Source organism: Dipodomys ordii, unplaced genomic scaffold (genome assembly GCF_000151885.1).
Source record: "Dipodomys ordii isolate 6190 unplaced genomic scaffold, Dord_2.0 Scaffold152, whole genome shotgun sequence".
NCBI lineage: Eukaryota > Metazoa > Chordata > Mammalia > Rodentia > Heteromyidae > Dipodomys > Dipodomys ordii.
The window spans coordinates 5,600,489-5,617,727 of NW_012267368.1; the positions used below are offsets into that span (position 1 = coordinate 5,600,489).

At 41.6% G+C, this 17,239-nt stretch overlaps 1 protein-coding gene across 1 annotated transcript in view; it reads right to left on the reverse strand.

Annotated features, from left to right (window-relative positions):
• Positions 1 to 17,239, reverse strand: part of Lmbrd1 (LMBR1 domain containing 1) — a 75,036-nt gene that overhangs the window by 5,003 nt on the left and 52,794 nt on the right. The window contains exons 8-14 of the mRNA XM_013032265.1: positions 14,867 to 14,992; positions 12,712 to 12,864; positions 7,737 to 7,801; positions 7,285 to 7,387; positions 6,403 to 6,507; positions 3,909 to 4,058; positions 2,096 to 2,174 (exon numbers count right to left, since the gene is read on the reverse strand). Coding sequence (XP_012887719.1) covers positions 2,096 to 2,174; positions 3,909 to 4,058; positions 6,403 to 6,507; positions 7,285 to 7,387; positions 7,737 to 7,801; positions 12,712 to 12,864; positions 14,867 to 14,992 — 781 coding nt within the window. The remainder of the gene's footprint in view (positions 1 to 2,095; positions 2,175 to 3,908; positions 4,059 to 6,402; positions 6,508 to 7,284; positions 7,388 to 7,736; positions 7,802 to 12,711; positions 12,865 to 14,866; positions 14,993 to 17,239) is intronic.

Here is a 17,239-nt window from a genome sequence, read left to right on the forward strand (position 1 = left end):
AGCCTTGAGCTGAAGAGCTGAGGGACAGCGCCCAGGCCCAGAGTTCAGGCCCCACAACCGGACCCAAAAAAAAAAAAATTAAAGTTGGAGACAAAACAGAAACAATTATAAAGTACAAATAGACTATAGGATTCTGGGATCACATAATCCTAAGTACCAAAGGTAAATGACATACAAAGTCTGCCTTGCAATAAGCAGTAATAGAGTGGACCAATGTCCCAAGAGTTTACTTTAGAGAGATGCCTACATTCAATTAAGAAGAAGACTGACATACTCAGAGTTAGTGATTTTGAGCAGTAGTCCATGATGTCTGAGACTCTGGAGAATTTGAGTCTATAACTAATGTACTGTGTTGAACTTTTATCAGCACAATCAAAATGTGAACAAGAAGGGACTGGGAAGGTAGCTTAGTGGCAGAGGGCTTGCCTAGCATGCATGAAGCCCTGGGTTCTATTCCTCTGTACCACATACACAGAAAAGACCAGAAGTGGTACTGTGGCTCAAGTGGTAGAGCACTAGCCTTGAGCAAAAGAAGCACAGGGACAGTGCCCAGGCCCTGAGTTCAAGGCTCAGGACTGGGGACAAAAAAGGCAACAAGGAGAATCTCAAGATTAGACTTTCTTCATATCAAGCAAATCTGGGGAAAATGATGGAAACATCAAGACTCACCTTTCTAACAATGGTCCTCACACCATGCATCACCTACATCATGCTCAGCCCCTACCTGACAATGGTCCTGATGCCATGTGTTACCTAGGTCATGCAACCACTGAGGTCAGTGGGACCTCCTCTGACCCCATGCTCACCTTCACATGGAGTGGGCATATTTGTTTTTCATACAGATTCTCTTTCTCTGGTGAGGACTCATCATTCCAAGTGTCTAGTTGAAGTTACACTCTCTATGATAGTTAATAAACACTGTTATCTGACAAGGCTAACAAATCCATGTCTTTTCTGTGTGGTGTAATAGGGTTTACCAAACCTCACCATCTTAGAGTTTACTCTATTTTGCTTTTGTGACTCCATCTTAAAGAAAGTACTGCACCCCCAATCCCGGAGACTAGTTCCTTATGGCCTGACATTTAAAGATATATGTACCCACTGTTCCATTTATGTTCCTAGTAAGGAGTCATAGAGACTGTCACAGAAATGGGTCATACCACCTCACTCAATGCTTGCTTACAGCATTGTCTAGCTTAAGCTTCTGTACCTTCCCACTTGGCTTGCACCTGCAGGAAAAAACTGTTAGGGACTTTCGACCCCTGAGCAAACAAGGAGATGGGTTTTCTGCTTTCAAAGGGGCCCTGAGACCAGGTCTGGGACTGCACGTTGGGCACCCGACAGTCTGGTTACCCCGGCTGGTAATACAGACTTTCTATTGCTGCACTGCGTCTGTGTGGTCTCTCCTGATGGCTTAACCCACAACTGTGGTTACATGAAGGTGGACATTCGAGGCTTAGCTGGGTAGTTCTCAGAAAATCATTTTATCTTGCTACTCTGCTCCCAGTTACTAATTTCCAATCAGTTGAGGTTATTTGTCAGCACAAAATTGGTGTCAGAGAAAAGACTGCATATCAAAGTGGTGGTTAACCTGAGTTAACCACCAACAGCTCTTCTGATCTGTGGAAAAGCTTTCTGGTCTAACATGACAGATTGAACATAGTCCTGTGTGTTCCTCTTAGACAGGCATAAAGCCAGGAGTAATCCCTAACTGTGAAGAAAGTGAGAGCAGGTCCATCAGCCACAAGGTCTCAAGAATAATCTGGAAAATGGAAGTCACATCTCAAAGATCGCCAGTATAAACCATATAAAATTATATAAATGAAATGTACTCATTACCAGATTATAAAACTAACTCCAATAACAATAGAAAGTTTACTGGCATTCTACCACTTAAACCACAGCTCTGCCTCCAGTTATGTGGTGGTACACTGGAGATAAGCATCTCACGGACTTTCCTGCCTGGACTGGTGTCAAACCTCAACCCTCAGGTCTCAGCCTCCATGACAGCTAGGATTATAGACATAAGCCACTGGCATATGGTTTCAGTTCTCATCATCTCTAAGCTTCTAGACATTGGATAAAAGTGGCCTACCTTCAGGGGCGTCAGCATCACACCTCTTCGGCCCAGGAAAGGTGGAATTACCTTTATGGTCATCAGAAGTTACATTGCTCTGAAAGATAAAAATATAGTTAAAATGTAAAAAGTTACACTGATATATTTAAAATTGAAAAATATGAACTATATAGTTTTTTGTTGTTGTTGTTTTGTTGGTCGTGGGGCTTGAACTCTGGGCCTGGGCGCTGTCCCTTAGCTTTTTAGCTCAAGGCGAGCACTCTACCACTTGAGCCACAGTGCCACTTCTGGTGTTCTGGTAGCTTACTGGAAATGAGAGTCTCACAGACTTTCTTGCCCAGGCTGGCTTTGAACCGAGATCCTCAGATCTCAGCCTCCTGAGTAGCTAGGATTACAGGCATGAGCCACTGACGCCCAGCCTATTTACTGTTTTCTATTGAATAAATTTATCTAAGAGTCTAATAGAAATTATGATTAGAAAAAGAGCTATGATAAAATTTTTAGGTGAACAACAGAGTCTCATCCCAGAACACAAAAAGTACATTTCTAATCCAAACATGGCATCTAAAATAATACAAATAAACAGTTAAGTAGGTAAAGAATGTCTGTTCCCATCTTCCCTCCCTCTCTTCCTGTTTCCCTCCCTCCCTCCCTCCACAGGAGAACATTTACCAAGCCAGGCCAAGGGGAGGAGGCCCGGGTCAGAAAGGACAAGCAGAGGGAAGTAGGTCCAGGTGGACAGAGGGTGTATCCCATACTCAGGTCATTCAGGTCACTCCACTCCACTGAGGTCTGGGCCTCACCTGTCCTACTTGTGTTTACTATCTAGTATTCTCAATGAACTAGCTCTCTAGTATTTAGTGATATTTCCATGGTACTGAGAGAGGATAGACCTAGAATATTACTGTTATTTCTAACTGCATGTTAAACAAAGAACAAAGGAAGTGTTGGATTAATAAAGGTTCCATTAAAGCAATGCTTAATCTAGGCCCTTTGTCTCAGATGTGAATTGTTAGGAAGCAGACAAAAAAAGTAATTTAGAGAAAGAAAACATGAAATAAATGTTCAATCAGGAATGATCAAAATATCATAAATTGTCAGAGAATACAAATTTGCTATCTAGTTAAAACTAAAAATTAAAGTTGGCTTTTGAGAGCTCCACAATATCCAGTAGTCAGCAGATGATCTACTGTGTTCAAGGAAGGCACACTTACTCACAAATGGAGTCTTCACACTTAACTCACAAATGGAGTCTACATAGAGCCACTGCTGGGGTTCCTAGTACTAATGACCAGATACACTGTGCTCACCAAACATTCCAGACTTGTTAGTTACTCCAAACATTGTTTTAGATGAGACATTATAAAATTTAATGAAATGGTGAGATGAAGCTCAGTAGCTTCATGCCACAGGGTATACTTAAATATGAAACAAGCTAGGCACCAGTGGCTCACTCCTGTAATCCTAGCTACTCAGGAAGCTGAGATCTGAAAAACAAGGTTCGAAGCCAGCCCAAACAGGAAAGTCTGTGAGACTCTCATCTCCAATTAACCACCAAACAGCTGTAAGTGGAGCTGTGGCTCAAGTGGTAGAACACCAGCTTTCAGTAACAAAGCTAAGAGAGAGCCCTGATACTGAGTTCAAGCCCCAGTACCAGTGTGTGTGTGCACACATGTGCACACACACTTACATACACACATCCAAAATGTCAAACAAATATAACTATGCTCAAACAAGGAAAGAAAACCAGTTAGTAATATTGAACTTAAACTGATTAGTTAATAGACCAAGCATCAAAATTAAAATTCTTAAAGCATTCTACTATACTTACCTCTACTAAGTAATTTTGGCTTCCGTACATAACATACTGGGGAGCAAGACTGTAAATCATGTAGCTAGTGTGGAGGACAATAAGCAGAAGGATCATACAGAGAAACAGCAGGGCCTGAGGTCTTGTTCTCCCTCTTCTGATTTTATATAACTGGAAGGGAGAGACAGAGACAAAGTATCAACACTGTATTCTACCAGTGGGGCATGAAGTTCTATTCTCTGGGGAAGGCTGGCATAGTTCAAGCAACCACTTCTCTGTTCCAAGTTAATTACTAAGAATCCTTTGTCATTCCAGATAATTCTGCTCTCTGAAGCTTTTAAATTTAATCTTTAAGTTTTTTTTTCATCTGTCACTTGTGGGGCTTGAATTCTGAGCCTGGGTGCTGTCCCTGAGCTCTTCAGCTCAAGGCTAGCGCTCTACCACTTGAGCCACAGTGCCAATCCAGTTTTTTGGTGGTTAATTGGAGATAAGAGTCTCACAGACTTTCCTGCCCAGGCTGGCTTTGAACCCTGATCCTCAGATCTCAGCCTCCTGAGTAACTAGGATTACAGGCATGAGCCACTGGTACCTGGCTTTAGTCTTTTAAAATTATGGCAGAGCAGCTACCTTCATGAGTTCTTAAGATCCTATCCCCAGAGCTGGGAGCCAGTGGCTCATATCTGCAATCTTACCATACCAGGGGATGAGATTTGAAGGACCAAAATTAGAAGCCAGGAAGGCAGGAAGGTCTGCTAGACTCCATCTCCAAAATAACCAGCAAATGCTGGGCTGACGGTATGGCTTAAGTGGTAATGAGCCAGCCTAGTAAATAAGCCACACAAACCCCAATACTGCCAAAAGGAAAAAAAAGGAAATTGGAAAAACAGAACCTAGCAAACTTATCAAGTGTTCACATGGTTGGTTTCCAGACTGTCCTTGTAAACTTACTGCTCAGTAGAGTTCCATACAACCAAAGACAGCCTGAATATCTACTTGTATCTAAAGACTAGACATATCAATTTAAACTTCAAGAGTTAGTAATACATTCTTGGCTTGTGCTTTTATATAACATTACTGGGCAAAACCAGATGTCATGTGTTTACAGAAATCCATTTCCATGACATACTCATGAAATCTTCATATTATACTCTGCTATAAAATACAGTGTATGGATAGATATTTTTCCATATATCCATTCAAATATTTGGTAACTACAGTATTAGAGGGCCACATTCCACCTCCTTGCAACTTCACAAGCCTGTGCAGTTCAGACTAACAGAATGCCAGCTCCAGATGAAATGACTGTAAGATCACTTAAACCTGTTCACGGTTCAGCTTCCCTTGTGCCTTGTGGGAGCCACAAAAAAGAAGGCTAGGGGGTTCTGGGACAGCATGCCCCCTCTGCTCTCTTCCAACAGAACATGCATGGGATCAATGGAGTTACAGCAGCTATACTGCAATCATGAGGGAGAGAAAAGGACAAGAGATAATGGACCCAGCACTCTCCCTCTGTATTATGAAGTCTCCAATGATAAACTATTTTACTCACAGCTATAGTAGTGTCTATCTGGCTTAGCTTATTCTTTTTTTTTTTTTTTTTTGATTTGGTGCCTTAAGCTTTTTTCCCTCAAGGCTGGCCAAACTCTACCACTTGAGCCATAGGCTTCCGGCTCTTTGTTACTTAATTGGCAATTAGTCTCTAAGATGTGTCTGTCTGGCTCTCCCAAGCAGCTAGGATTACAAGCATGAACCACTAGTGCCCAGCATAAAACTCTTAAATGATGTTAAGTGAGTATAAGAAGAAAAAAACCCTTCACACATACCTGTCCGTTGGTATCTGTGGGGGCTGGTGTAAACTGACTGAGATTCATATCTATTGGCCTTTCTAGTGTAGTGTTTGAATAGAACCTACATCTGCCTGTCTTCTAGATTACCCACAACAACTAGTATAACGTAAAATGGTTCACAAGGGAATGGACAAGGAGGAAAATCTGTACACATTCAGTCCAGGAGCAGTGTCCTTATGTATTTTCTGTGCAAGGTGGGTAAAACCCACAGACATGAGCCCACGGGTATAGAGTGTCTGCAGGGGTAGCACTGTCACATTCTGAGACACAGAACCACAGGTACAGTCTGCACTGTACAAGCTGGGTGCTGGTGGCTCATACCTGTAATCCCAGCTACTCAGGAGGCTTAGATTGGAGGATCACAGTTAGAAACCAGCCCAGGCAGACATACCCAGAGACTTTTATTGCCAATTCATCAGTAAGAGCCAAAAACAGAATTGTGGTTCAAATGCTAGAACGTGTCTAGAGTGAAAAAGCCAAACAACAGCAAAAAGCCCTGAGGACCAAGCCCTACTACAGCAAAAGGCCCTGAGGGCCAAGCCCTACCACAGGCACAAAACAAAATAAGACACATTTTTATGTTGTGGTGAAGGGAAAAGTCACCAGTCCCATCGCTTGTCACATCAGAGAAAATGTACACAATGAACTTAACAAAAACATTTACTTACTCTAATCCAAAAGAACCATATGCCGATATTTCGAATTCCTGCCATTGAAGTAAAAATAAAGTACATAATAATAATTGTTATAAGAATATAATCGAGAGGGAACACCTGGAAAAAGATAAAATCATATTTAATACACAAACTGCAAAGCTCTAGAAGTCATATAATATTAACTGGAAATTGTATTATTTGATAAATATCATTATTAAGCCTGATGATTTAGATTAAGCTACTATGATAACAGCATAAAAAAGAATTCATCAAAAATACTAATAAGTATCAAACAAGTATCCAGTTTTTTAGTACTATTACCCTAAGAAAAATTCTAAAATAAGAAAAATTCTAAAATAAATCAAACTACAGCCCACATTTTTGTAGGAAGTAAAAGATTTCATTAAAACTGAAACAAGCCTGGTGTCTGTGACTCATGGCTGCAATCCTTACTGCTCAGGGAAGTGACCTCTAGGATGAAGATCCAAAGCCAGGCCAGGAACAAAGTCCAAGAGGCTACCTCCAATTAGCTAGCAGAAAAACTGGACTTGGGGCTTGGCTCAAGTAGTAGAGTGCCAGTCCAAACAACAGGGAGCCCATGAAGCCTTGAGTTCAAGCCTAACACACACATACACACACACACAATTTGGGAAAGTTCATATATGTCATGGACTGTTCCCAATTGAATTTGGCAATGTATCAATATAATAATCTTTAACACAATAATCTAAACAAATAATCTCACACTTGTAAAGAGCCAAATATACTTCAAGTGCTGGAAAGTTTTCACCATAACCGACTACATGGGGCAGGGTGAAGGGTAGTCAGTGGTACTTTACTGTCTGTAGTGAAGGCAGCTTGCTGGGGTATGAAGTAAATGCTACTTCAACTTACTGTCTGTAGTACAGGCAACAGCATATTCAGTGGATTACTCAGGTTAGCTCCAAAAATTACAAAACCAGAATCAATTCCAGCTGAATGAAGAGCTTTATCTAAACTACATACAAATAGAAAAAAAATAAGAGTTAATATGATATACTATCATCTCATCAATCTATGAAGAACATCATTGTAACTTAAGCAGGAAATTCAGCTGAATTAAAGAAAACAGGCAAAATAAATTAATCCCTCATCCAAATTTCTCACAGATAGCATTAAATTATGCAGGCTAAGAAATACTGCCAATGATTGGACTTTTTAGCTGTTTTTCAAATTAATGTTGTAGAGTACTTTACGTAGCACAGTTATTCAAGATTAATGTGCTACACTAATGGAATTCATAATGAAGGATATAGAATACTACAGAACTTCTGCAAGTGCTATATAAATGAATCTATTGTACTTACTTTGACAGGAAGAGAGAAATTACAAACAGCAATGCAACTAAGATGAAAAAGATTCCCCATATGATCTAAAAGCAAAAATATATTCATTACAATAGAGTCCTAAGAGATGGATTAAAAGCACAACTCCATTATGCTTGATATAAGTTGCCAGCATATAACAATGATATAATTAAAATGATCTGAGACTTACTTTAATTTAGTATGTAAACCCAGACATTTATGCCTACATTTTCATTTTGAGACTATTTAAGAACATATATACAACACAGATAAAGCACTTTAAGTTTTCACTATAAGCAAATAAAACTCTCTGATCAGATACAAGGTTTTTGTCTTCACTACACTCAAATAGGATAACTGAGAGGTATACACACACATACAAAATCAAGAGGCTCATGTTTTATTATTCTTGAACCTTGTACATTTTCCCGTAGAAATACTGATATACATTTAACTGCTCAGAAAGAGACAGAGACAGAGAAAGACAGAGAGAGAAACAGAGAGAAAGAGAGAGGGAGAGGGAGAGAGAGAGACAGAGAGAGACCGAGAGAGAGACAGAGAGAGAAAGAGACAGAGAGAGAGAGAGAGAGAGAGAGAGAGAGAGCGACAGAGAGACAGAGGGGCGGGGGAGGGCTACAGGAGTGACTCTGTTCCTAGAACTGAGTGCTGACGGCACCAGGAAGGAAGTGCCAGGTGGACGCACTCTGTGGAGAACATGTTCAGCATTAGCGCTCGTGTATCCTTTCAGACACTGACAAGAACCTCCTGGGAAGAAGAGTTGGCAAAGAAAGGATGGGAAGCCTACAGACATCTTCTGAAATAGAGTAACACTGTGTGTTAGCTACTTAAGACACTGGTGTTCCTCATGATTTAGGTCGTTTTGGGTGGGGCACAGTGATGCATATCTCTAATCCCAGCTACTTAAACAGAGTAAGGGCAAAAGTATGAGACCTGAAAAATAGAAACTAAAGATCTTGGAAGATGGCTCAAGTGTTAAGAGGGCTTGCCTAGTCCAATACTCAGTAGCAACTATATATAATTGTTAGCTTCAAAAGGTTAGAACAGGAGAGACAAAATAGCTCAACACCAGCATAGCACACAGGAAAAACAAATCTGTAAGGGGAAAATCCTTCTCCAAAGCTCCTTGCTTACAGTCTGTGCATTTACAGTAAGTCCAGGGGAAGCAACTCACACCAGTGGAGGGAATAAGGTCACACCAGAGGACTGGAGCAGAGCCAGGCGATCTGCTCAAGTTCCAAACAGGCTCTAGGGCCTGCCATGAGTTGATCAGGTCTAGGGGAACGGGCAAGGTGTGGGTGGTAGGGAATCAAGACACTGTTCTGGGGCCTCAAGATCAGGATGCCCAGCTATCTGGACCTCATATAAGCCAAAGGTACCTGGCCTCCTGGACCTTACACAGGTAAGGAAGCCCGGCTGTCTGGACCTCATATAAGACAAGTACCTGGCCATCTAGACCTCACACAGGCAAGGACACCCGGCCATCTGATCTCACACAGGTAAGGATGCCTGGCTGTCTGGACTTCACACAGTACGGACACCCGGCCCTCTGGACCTCATGTAAGACAAGAGTGCCTGGCTGGACCTCACACAGGTAAGGACTCCCTACAGTAACAAAGGTTCCACAGTAATGGCATAATCCCTTCTACTAGATTTGGGCACCTGCATTTGGTGCTTAGATGAAATAGAGGCAATACTTTTATACTGAGGACCAACAAATCATAGCACTTCCTAGACAACTGTTAATAAAAACTCGCTCATAGCACGAGGCAGTATCATTACCAGACTCCAATTAGTAGTCTAGCACAGTGCATAGAAATGTACTTGAAACTAAGATTTCCTTCTGTTGATATACATTTTGGCAAACAAAAAGAAAGTAATAAAAATCCTTTTCTATCTTACCAATCTGCTGGGATGAATGATTAAGAGTTGTACTGTTTAATTACTTAACACATAATACTTGGCAAAAAAAACCCTGCAAATATTTGACCTAAGAGATTCGTGCCAGTGTGACCACATTGCACTGGTGCTATTTATTTTGAAATAAAATTAAACTATAAAGGGAACACCAAGAACAAAATTGGTGAAAATGTTCTCTTCTATACTATCAATAAGAAACTACGTCAAGTGTCAGCATCAGCTTTTCAACACTTTGGAAATCCAGCAGAGACACGCAGCAGTCCAGGAATGCTTGCGTCTCAGGAGAAGGGTCCAGTGGCTCTTTCTGAGGCCCCGAGCCTCTGGAAGGACGTGCCTCTCAAGTCCACTGCCCAGAGCCATCACCATGTTCCCTGTGGCTCTCCACAGGATCCCAGTGGCATGCCAGTTCTATTTGTTCTCTGCGAGTGCTCACGCAATGCTAAAAGCCTCTGCCGAAAAGTGCTGGCCAAAGCAAACTATAAACCATCTAGGAACCTCAGGAGGTTAAGCCAGCAGACAGCAGGACAAATTAACCAACAGGCTTAAAATATAAAGCTAAGGCGATGAGACATGTCATGTTGCCAGGAATCTGGAAGGCCCTACATCCACGCTGGCAGGTGGTGACCAGGAAGGGTGTGAGACAGCCTGCCACACAGCTCTTCAGACACCAAAGGTCCACATCACAGAGCAGTGAAGGCTGAGCTGCGGGCCTTCTGGGCATTGAAAAAGTACACATCACACACACACAGACCCTAGGCAAAGATCAGACTGGCTATCGGCAGGACTTCAGGAAAATCACCAAGGACCTCAGTAAGCACAGACAGCAGAGGATACAGACCTTACATGATTAGTTCTCGAAAACCACTGGGCCATGACAGCAGAAACAGGCCTAACCTGGGGGCAGGGGAAATCTAACTTCTAACTACTACACTGTGTCATTTTTAATTGGACTTCAGAATCATATAAGGATGTTGGGCCTGGAACAGGCCATGGAAAATAGTGACAAGCTAGGCAGCAGTAGCTCATGCCTGTAATTCTGGCTGTTCAGAAGGCTGAGATCTGAGGACCCTGGTTTGAAGCCAGCACCTGAGGCACTAAGTGGAGATATAGACCAAGTGGCAGAGTGCCTTGTGCAGTAAAGCTAAGGGACAGCACCCAGTGCCTAAGTTCAAGCCCCAGAAGTACAAACAAATAAAAATAAAAATAAATTAAAGGTGTTATGTTTATCCATGTTTGGAAAGAGAATTTGATTTGAAAGACATTCTCTTTCAGCCCTCCAGAAGCAGTCTGACCTTCCATTTCCTGTGCGGGGCACTGTAAATGACAGTCATCCCAATCCCCCATGTCAAGTTGGGTGGGAAACTTGTACATCTTCAAGGCTTTTCCAAGAGAGGACAGCCACATGGTTTTCCTTCCCCAGTACTGAGAGCTCACCTCAGGAGTCAGGGAAAGTGAGGAGAAGGAGGCTCCTCTAATACTTCAAGCACCTTTCTTAATGCTTTTCTAAATGCTAAAAGATTTTAAAAAATCCATTCTCCTCTTTTACAGAATATTATTTTCAAAGTGACAAAGATTATCAGGACAATTTCTCAATGTAGTCCCACTTAGTTCTTGATTACGGTGGTAATTTTCACTGTTATCTATTAGGAACAATGTATGCAGTTCAGTATTTAATCACTGAACACCTGACAAAGGGATGAGAAGGGGTGGTGGACTAGTTGGGGAGATCTAATGAAAGCTAAGACTATAAAAACTGTATTAACTTCAGATATATACAGGCAAAGATAGTACAAAGAATTACAGTATGCCCTTCACCCAGATCTTCCAAATGGTAGCATTTTATTTGATGCTTTTATCATAGCCTCTATAATCAGAGAGAATAAGAGAATAAGTTTTTTGAGAATAAGTTACAGATAAAATGACTTAGTAACTACCAATGTCCTAAAAGCAAAGACATTTTTCATATGATTACAGTACAATGATCAAAATCAGGAAATTAAAATAGATACAACACTCTTATCTAATCTAATTTTGAACTGTTCCATTAATGTCTTTTTCTAAACCAAAATGCAACCTAGGACCATGATGCGATGCTTGTGTCCTTTATCTTGAACACATCCTACTTGCTTTTCTTTCCCAACATAAGACATTCTGAAGAGAGGAGCAGTTGTTTTAAGAATGTCTCTCAATGTGAAATGTCTTGTTCCCATGATTCTACTCTTCTGGACGCACCCGTCAGGAACCACAACCCTGTTGTGGATAAGTGGACTGGGGCCGTCAAGCTGTATCACTGAAGTGCAGGAAAATTCCATGGTGTACTTTTACCTCTGCTTCCCATCCACCCTGAATATGCAATTACTTTCCAAGTGAAAGGAGTCTTGGTTTTGTTATAATCTCATAGTCGTTAGGGAGGACAAAAGGGTGTTACCATTTTGGAAAACACAGAACAGCAGATTTTTAACAAGTAAAACATAGAACCCGTAAAATCAGAAATTCTACTCCTTGGTTTTACCCAAGAGAAATAGATGAAATTACATAACCACAGAGATCTGTGTGAAAACTTTGCTATCAGCAACATGACTGCCTTCATTTACCTAGCACTTAAATTCAGATACCAGAGACCTATAAACAATGGCTTCCAAAAATGAGAACACAATGGTCTTCCCTTTCTTCATACTTCCAGAAACATCTTCTAACAAGGAAGCACATTCTTGTGGGCAAATCTGGACTCTCCTTTCCTAATTACAGCAAGTACCCACCTGCAAAGTATGCTAACAGCTGCTGTCTTACTGAGCTTTGTTTTTGTTTACCTTTCCTTGTTACAGCACTTACATAGGAGTATACAAGGCTCTAAGGGTTACATACCCTGCCCAACTACCAAACAGCACAACTGTGACTCAAACCCAGACAATTTCAACAGCAGACACCCTGCTCTCAGTGTCATACTGAAGGGCTCAGAAGGAGAACCACATATCTGAAGAGTACTACAGAAATTTGAGGGAAGACTGACTACTTCATTTTTCCAAACTCCATTTACCTTCAGGGGACGCAGAGCACCGCAAAACTTCGTCCACCAGCTGTTTTCGATGAATTCTAGGTGCCTCTCTCTTTTCTTAAGTGTTCGTAACCTTTCTTCAAACTGCTTCAAGGCACGTTTATCCCTGGCTGGCAGAGGCCGACCATCTCTGCTCTGCAAGTAACAGAACAAATTAAAGAACAAATTAAAGATTTTCTTCCTTTTATCATTAAGTCTCAATAAAGTACTCAACAGATTTAGCAGACCAGACAATGATGTTTTCTTTTCGCTCTTGGGCCATTTTATAACTTGAAAAACTGACAGCTTCAATGCAATGCTAAACATACCTCAGTCAAGGTCAGCATCAAAATGTACATGTGCACATGTTTTACACTGACATCCCTGTTGCGTTTTCTAGGTATGTTGTTGTTGTTATGGTTTTGTTTTTTTTTGTCAGTCATGGGGTTTGAACTCTGGGCCTGAGAGAGCACTGTCCCTGAGCACTTCAGCTCAAGGCAAGCGCTCTACCACTCGAGCCACAGCGCCACTTCCAGTTTTCTAGTGGTTTATTGGAGATAAGAGTCTCATGGTCTTTCCTGCCTGGGCTGGCTTTGAACCGCAATCCTCAGATCTCAGCCTCCTGAGAAGTTAGGATTACAGGCATGAGCCACCAGTGCTCGGTTGTTAAATTTTGATTAGAAATTTGTGAAAACATTCCATACAAAAGGAAAGCATTTGTAGAGGTATTAGTTGGGTGCCTGTGGCTCTCACCAGTAATCTTAGCTACCCAGGAGGCTGAGATCTGTGGATAACATCTCAAAAACAGTCCCAGCAGCAAAGCCCATGAGACTCTTACCTACAATGAACTACTAAAAAGTTGGAAATTGAGCTGTGGCTCAAGTGGTAGAGGGCCAGCCTTGAGTGAAAAAAATAAAAGACCACGTACAGTTCAAGCCCTGATACAAGCACACAAAGAAGTGTTAACTACTATGCATTTCCTCTATTGCTCCCTTCACCTCTAAACTCCCTCTCTATCCCTTATTTTAATTTGGCTCCGGCCGTTGCCTCCTTTTAGTCAAAAGGCTCTCTTTTCTGAATTGATTCGGTCTGTGAGCCCGATTCAAATACTGCAGCAACTCCACAAGAGAGGGCTGGGCTTGAGCGCAAGTAGAAGTGGACTAGCCACACCCTGAGTCAGTTCCTGAGAGCATCACTGGGAAGACAAGACAACAGGTCCAACCACGCAGGCGACACGCGCCACTGGGGCTCTGCAGCCACTGCCAAGAGCTGGCACCTCCCTGGTCTGCAGGCACCTCTGCAAAAAGCATGCTCCCTTTGGCCAACCAGCATGGTAAAAGCATGTCCACCCATTTTTATGAGGCTCGAACTCAGGGCCTGGGTGCTCTCCCTTAGCTTTTCTGTTCACAGGCTAGCACTTTACCATTTGAACAACAGTTCCACTTCCAGGATTTTCCTAGTTAACTAGAGACAAGAGTCTCATGGACATTCTTGCTTAGGCTGGCTTTGAACTATGATCCTCAGATCTCAGTCTCCTGGGTAGCTTCAACAGTCTCTTCGCATATTACAAGTCTCTTCTGAAACCAACCATCCTCTTCCATAACTTAGTAGTTTCTCAAATTTGATCACATATAATAATTATCTGACAGGTTTGTTAAGCACAGATTTCTAGGCCGTACCCTAGAGAATACAATTCAGCCTGAAGACAGGCTAATTCTACTTGGCCAAAGACTGTTTTTCCTATACACAGGACATACTTTATTACCTTTACTTCTTCAAGAACTTTGTGCCAAGTACATTAGGTACTTACAAATTGCATCCCAGACATCTTATAACAACCTTATAGGCCAAGGGATAAATGAATCCCTCACCCCCACCCCAAGCCCCGGCAAGGGAGGGATGGAGTAATGCTTCAAGTATGATGTGATGCCAAACGGAATGGAAAAAGAGGAGGCAGAAGCTTTGTACTTTAGCTGTTACAACGCTGCTAGAAATGTTCAGTCTGTCAGTGTATGATCCTATGTTATACAGAAGATACATTTCAAAAATAGGGACATGTCCCTGGAAGGATATATTACAAGACAACGAGGGGCAGGCCAGTGCTGGGATCCCACCACAGGCCGCTCAGCCTCCCAGCCCCATCTCAGCGCTGGCTCACCTTGGATCGGATCGTCTGGATGTGCTGTTCCACCTCCTCCATGTCTTCAGTGTTTTCCAAACGCTCGTACGTAGCACTTCTGGTGCCTTTGATCAGATTTAAGGGCAAGGCCGACATGCCATAGGCCTGAAAAAGACAGTTGAAATATGCTGGAATAGCTCTACTTTAAACAAATTATACACAATTGTGAAATGTAAAAAAATCATTTAGAGCAGAAACTTAAAAGTGGCCCATAGTGCAATGTCACTGGACAGCCTGGCATCTGGGAGCAAGTCACATGTGTCTTCTGTGTCACGGTCACACTTAGGTGCCTCTGTTCATCACACTTATCAGGGACAAGTTGCACATTTAACATACATATATCGATGAAGGTAGTAATCAAGATAGTATGAATTACTAAAAACAATTTGTATATCATATTCTATAAAAGCAGAAACATTTTCTCCAAGCACACATAGTAAACCTTAGAAAATACTTTTAATATATATGCAACATTTTATAAGTGTACTGGTCATCAAACTTTTTAGCTATTAATTAGCTCTGATAATAAACATACTATTGAACATATCAACTCCATATTCCAGTCCCAAATGATACTTTTTCTCCTAATAATTAATAAACAAGGTATTCACCTGTGGCTATTTATTCAAAAACGTTATTGACCTTAAACTCTGACTGGCAACTGAAACTTCCTGGCTGTACCAACAGGGTCTGAAACAGACAGTAGCTTATAATTTTAAATCTTTTTTTTTTTCTTTTCTGGTGCCAGTTCTGGTGCTTGAACTCAGGACTTGGGTACTGTCCTGAGCTTTTCTGCTCAAGGCTGGCTCTTTACCACAAGCCACTTCTGGCTTTATTAGTAATTAATTAGAAATAAGTATCTAGGCTGGCTTCAACTGCAATCCTCAGATCTCAGTCTCCTGAGTGGCTAGGCACTGGTTTAGAATCTAAAAGTCAGATGGTCTTCCTGGATTATCTGCTGGTCTCACTTTCCACAAATCCATCTTCTAGATGGCTTCCAAAGTGATTTCATTCTAATATGTGGTCCAATATGTGGTCCTTCTAAGGTCCTCCAGGAACAAGTCTGATCACACTGTTCTTCTGAGTTCCTCCAGGAATATGTATATACATACACCACACTTCCTTGATTCATTCATCCATTGTGGAACATCTGGACTGCTGCTGTAACTTGGTGATGAACCATGTGCAACTGTCTTTACTGTATCCTGACATAGTCTTTGGATAAAAGAGTGGTACTGGAGGGTAGTTTTATGTGCATTTTTCTGAGGAATATCCAGACCACCTTCTAGAGCAGTCACACCAACAATGCAATAGGGTTCCTTCCCCACATCTGTGCTAACACTGTTGATGTTCCTAAGATTCTGTGAGGTCCTACAGGACCCTTGTGGGAGATGAGAAGGCAGTGAACCTCAGAGAAAGTGTATGTGTTTATTTCATCTAGATGGTTTTAAAAGGTTTGTTTTTTTTTAATCAGAGGTAGAATTAAGCTCTTGTGAATAGATTCCAATTAATGTAAGCCAGCATACTGCCAATATAGTCCTTTTATTTCACATCTTACCATTTTTCACCAATCTTACCACTCCAGTCTTATACTACTTCAGTCACAGACATAGTCCACACTGTTAATACATGCCACTCCTTTCATAGTGCTGTAACAGCTTCCCAACCTGCACCATCAGAATATGCCAGTGCCATTCAGGTCTCAGTTGTTGTGACCTCTCTGAGAAACCTTCCCAGAGCCGAACAGATTCCTTGCTTATAACACATGACATTATTTGTCTGTATACTTCTTTTCTTTTCTGCCAATACTGAGGCTTGAACTCAAAGCCTGGGCGCTGTCCCTCAGCTTTCTGGTTAGTACTCTACCACTTGAGCCATAGCTCCACTTCAGGCTTTTTGGTTGGTTAACTGGAGATAAGAATCTCATGGACTTTCCTGCCTGGGCTGGCTTTGCATTGTGATCTGCAGATCTCAGTGTCCTGAGTAGCTAGGATACAGGTGTAAGCCACCAGTGCCCAGCCAGTGCACAGGACTCTAACCACTAGACCTGTTACCTCTGGTTCTCAAACCTGAGCCAGGCTCCTCACAACAGCAGTAACTATACATTAGGACTAAGTTCCAAATCTGTTTCCTTCTCTTTTTATTCCAAAAACCAGCTACTTAATAATATATCAAAATATTTCTGAGAAGATATTGGACTAAAAGTCTTTGAAGGAGCATGAAGTTATTTCCTTACATGGATCTTTGTTAGAAGAAATGGATGGACTGTCTAAATAGCTTGATGTGAACTATTTCAGAAAAAATTAAAAATCGGTAACAACTGTGGCAACGTGAAAACAGAATACAATGTTT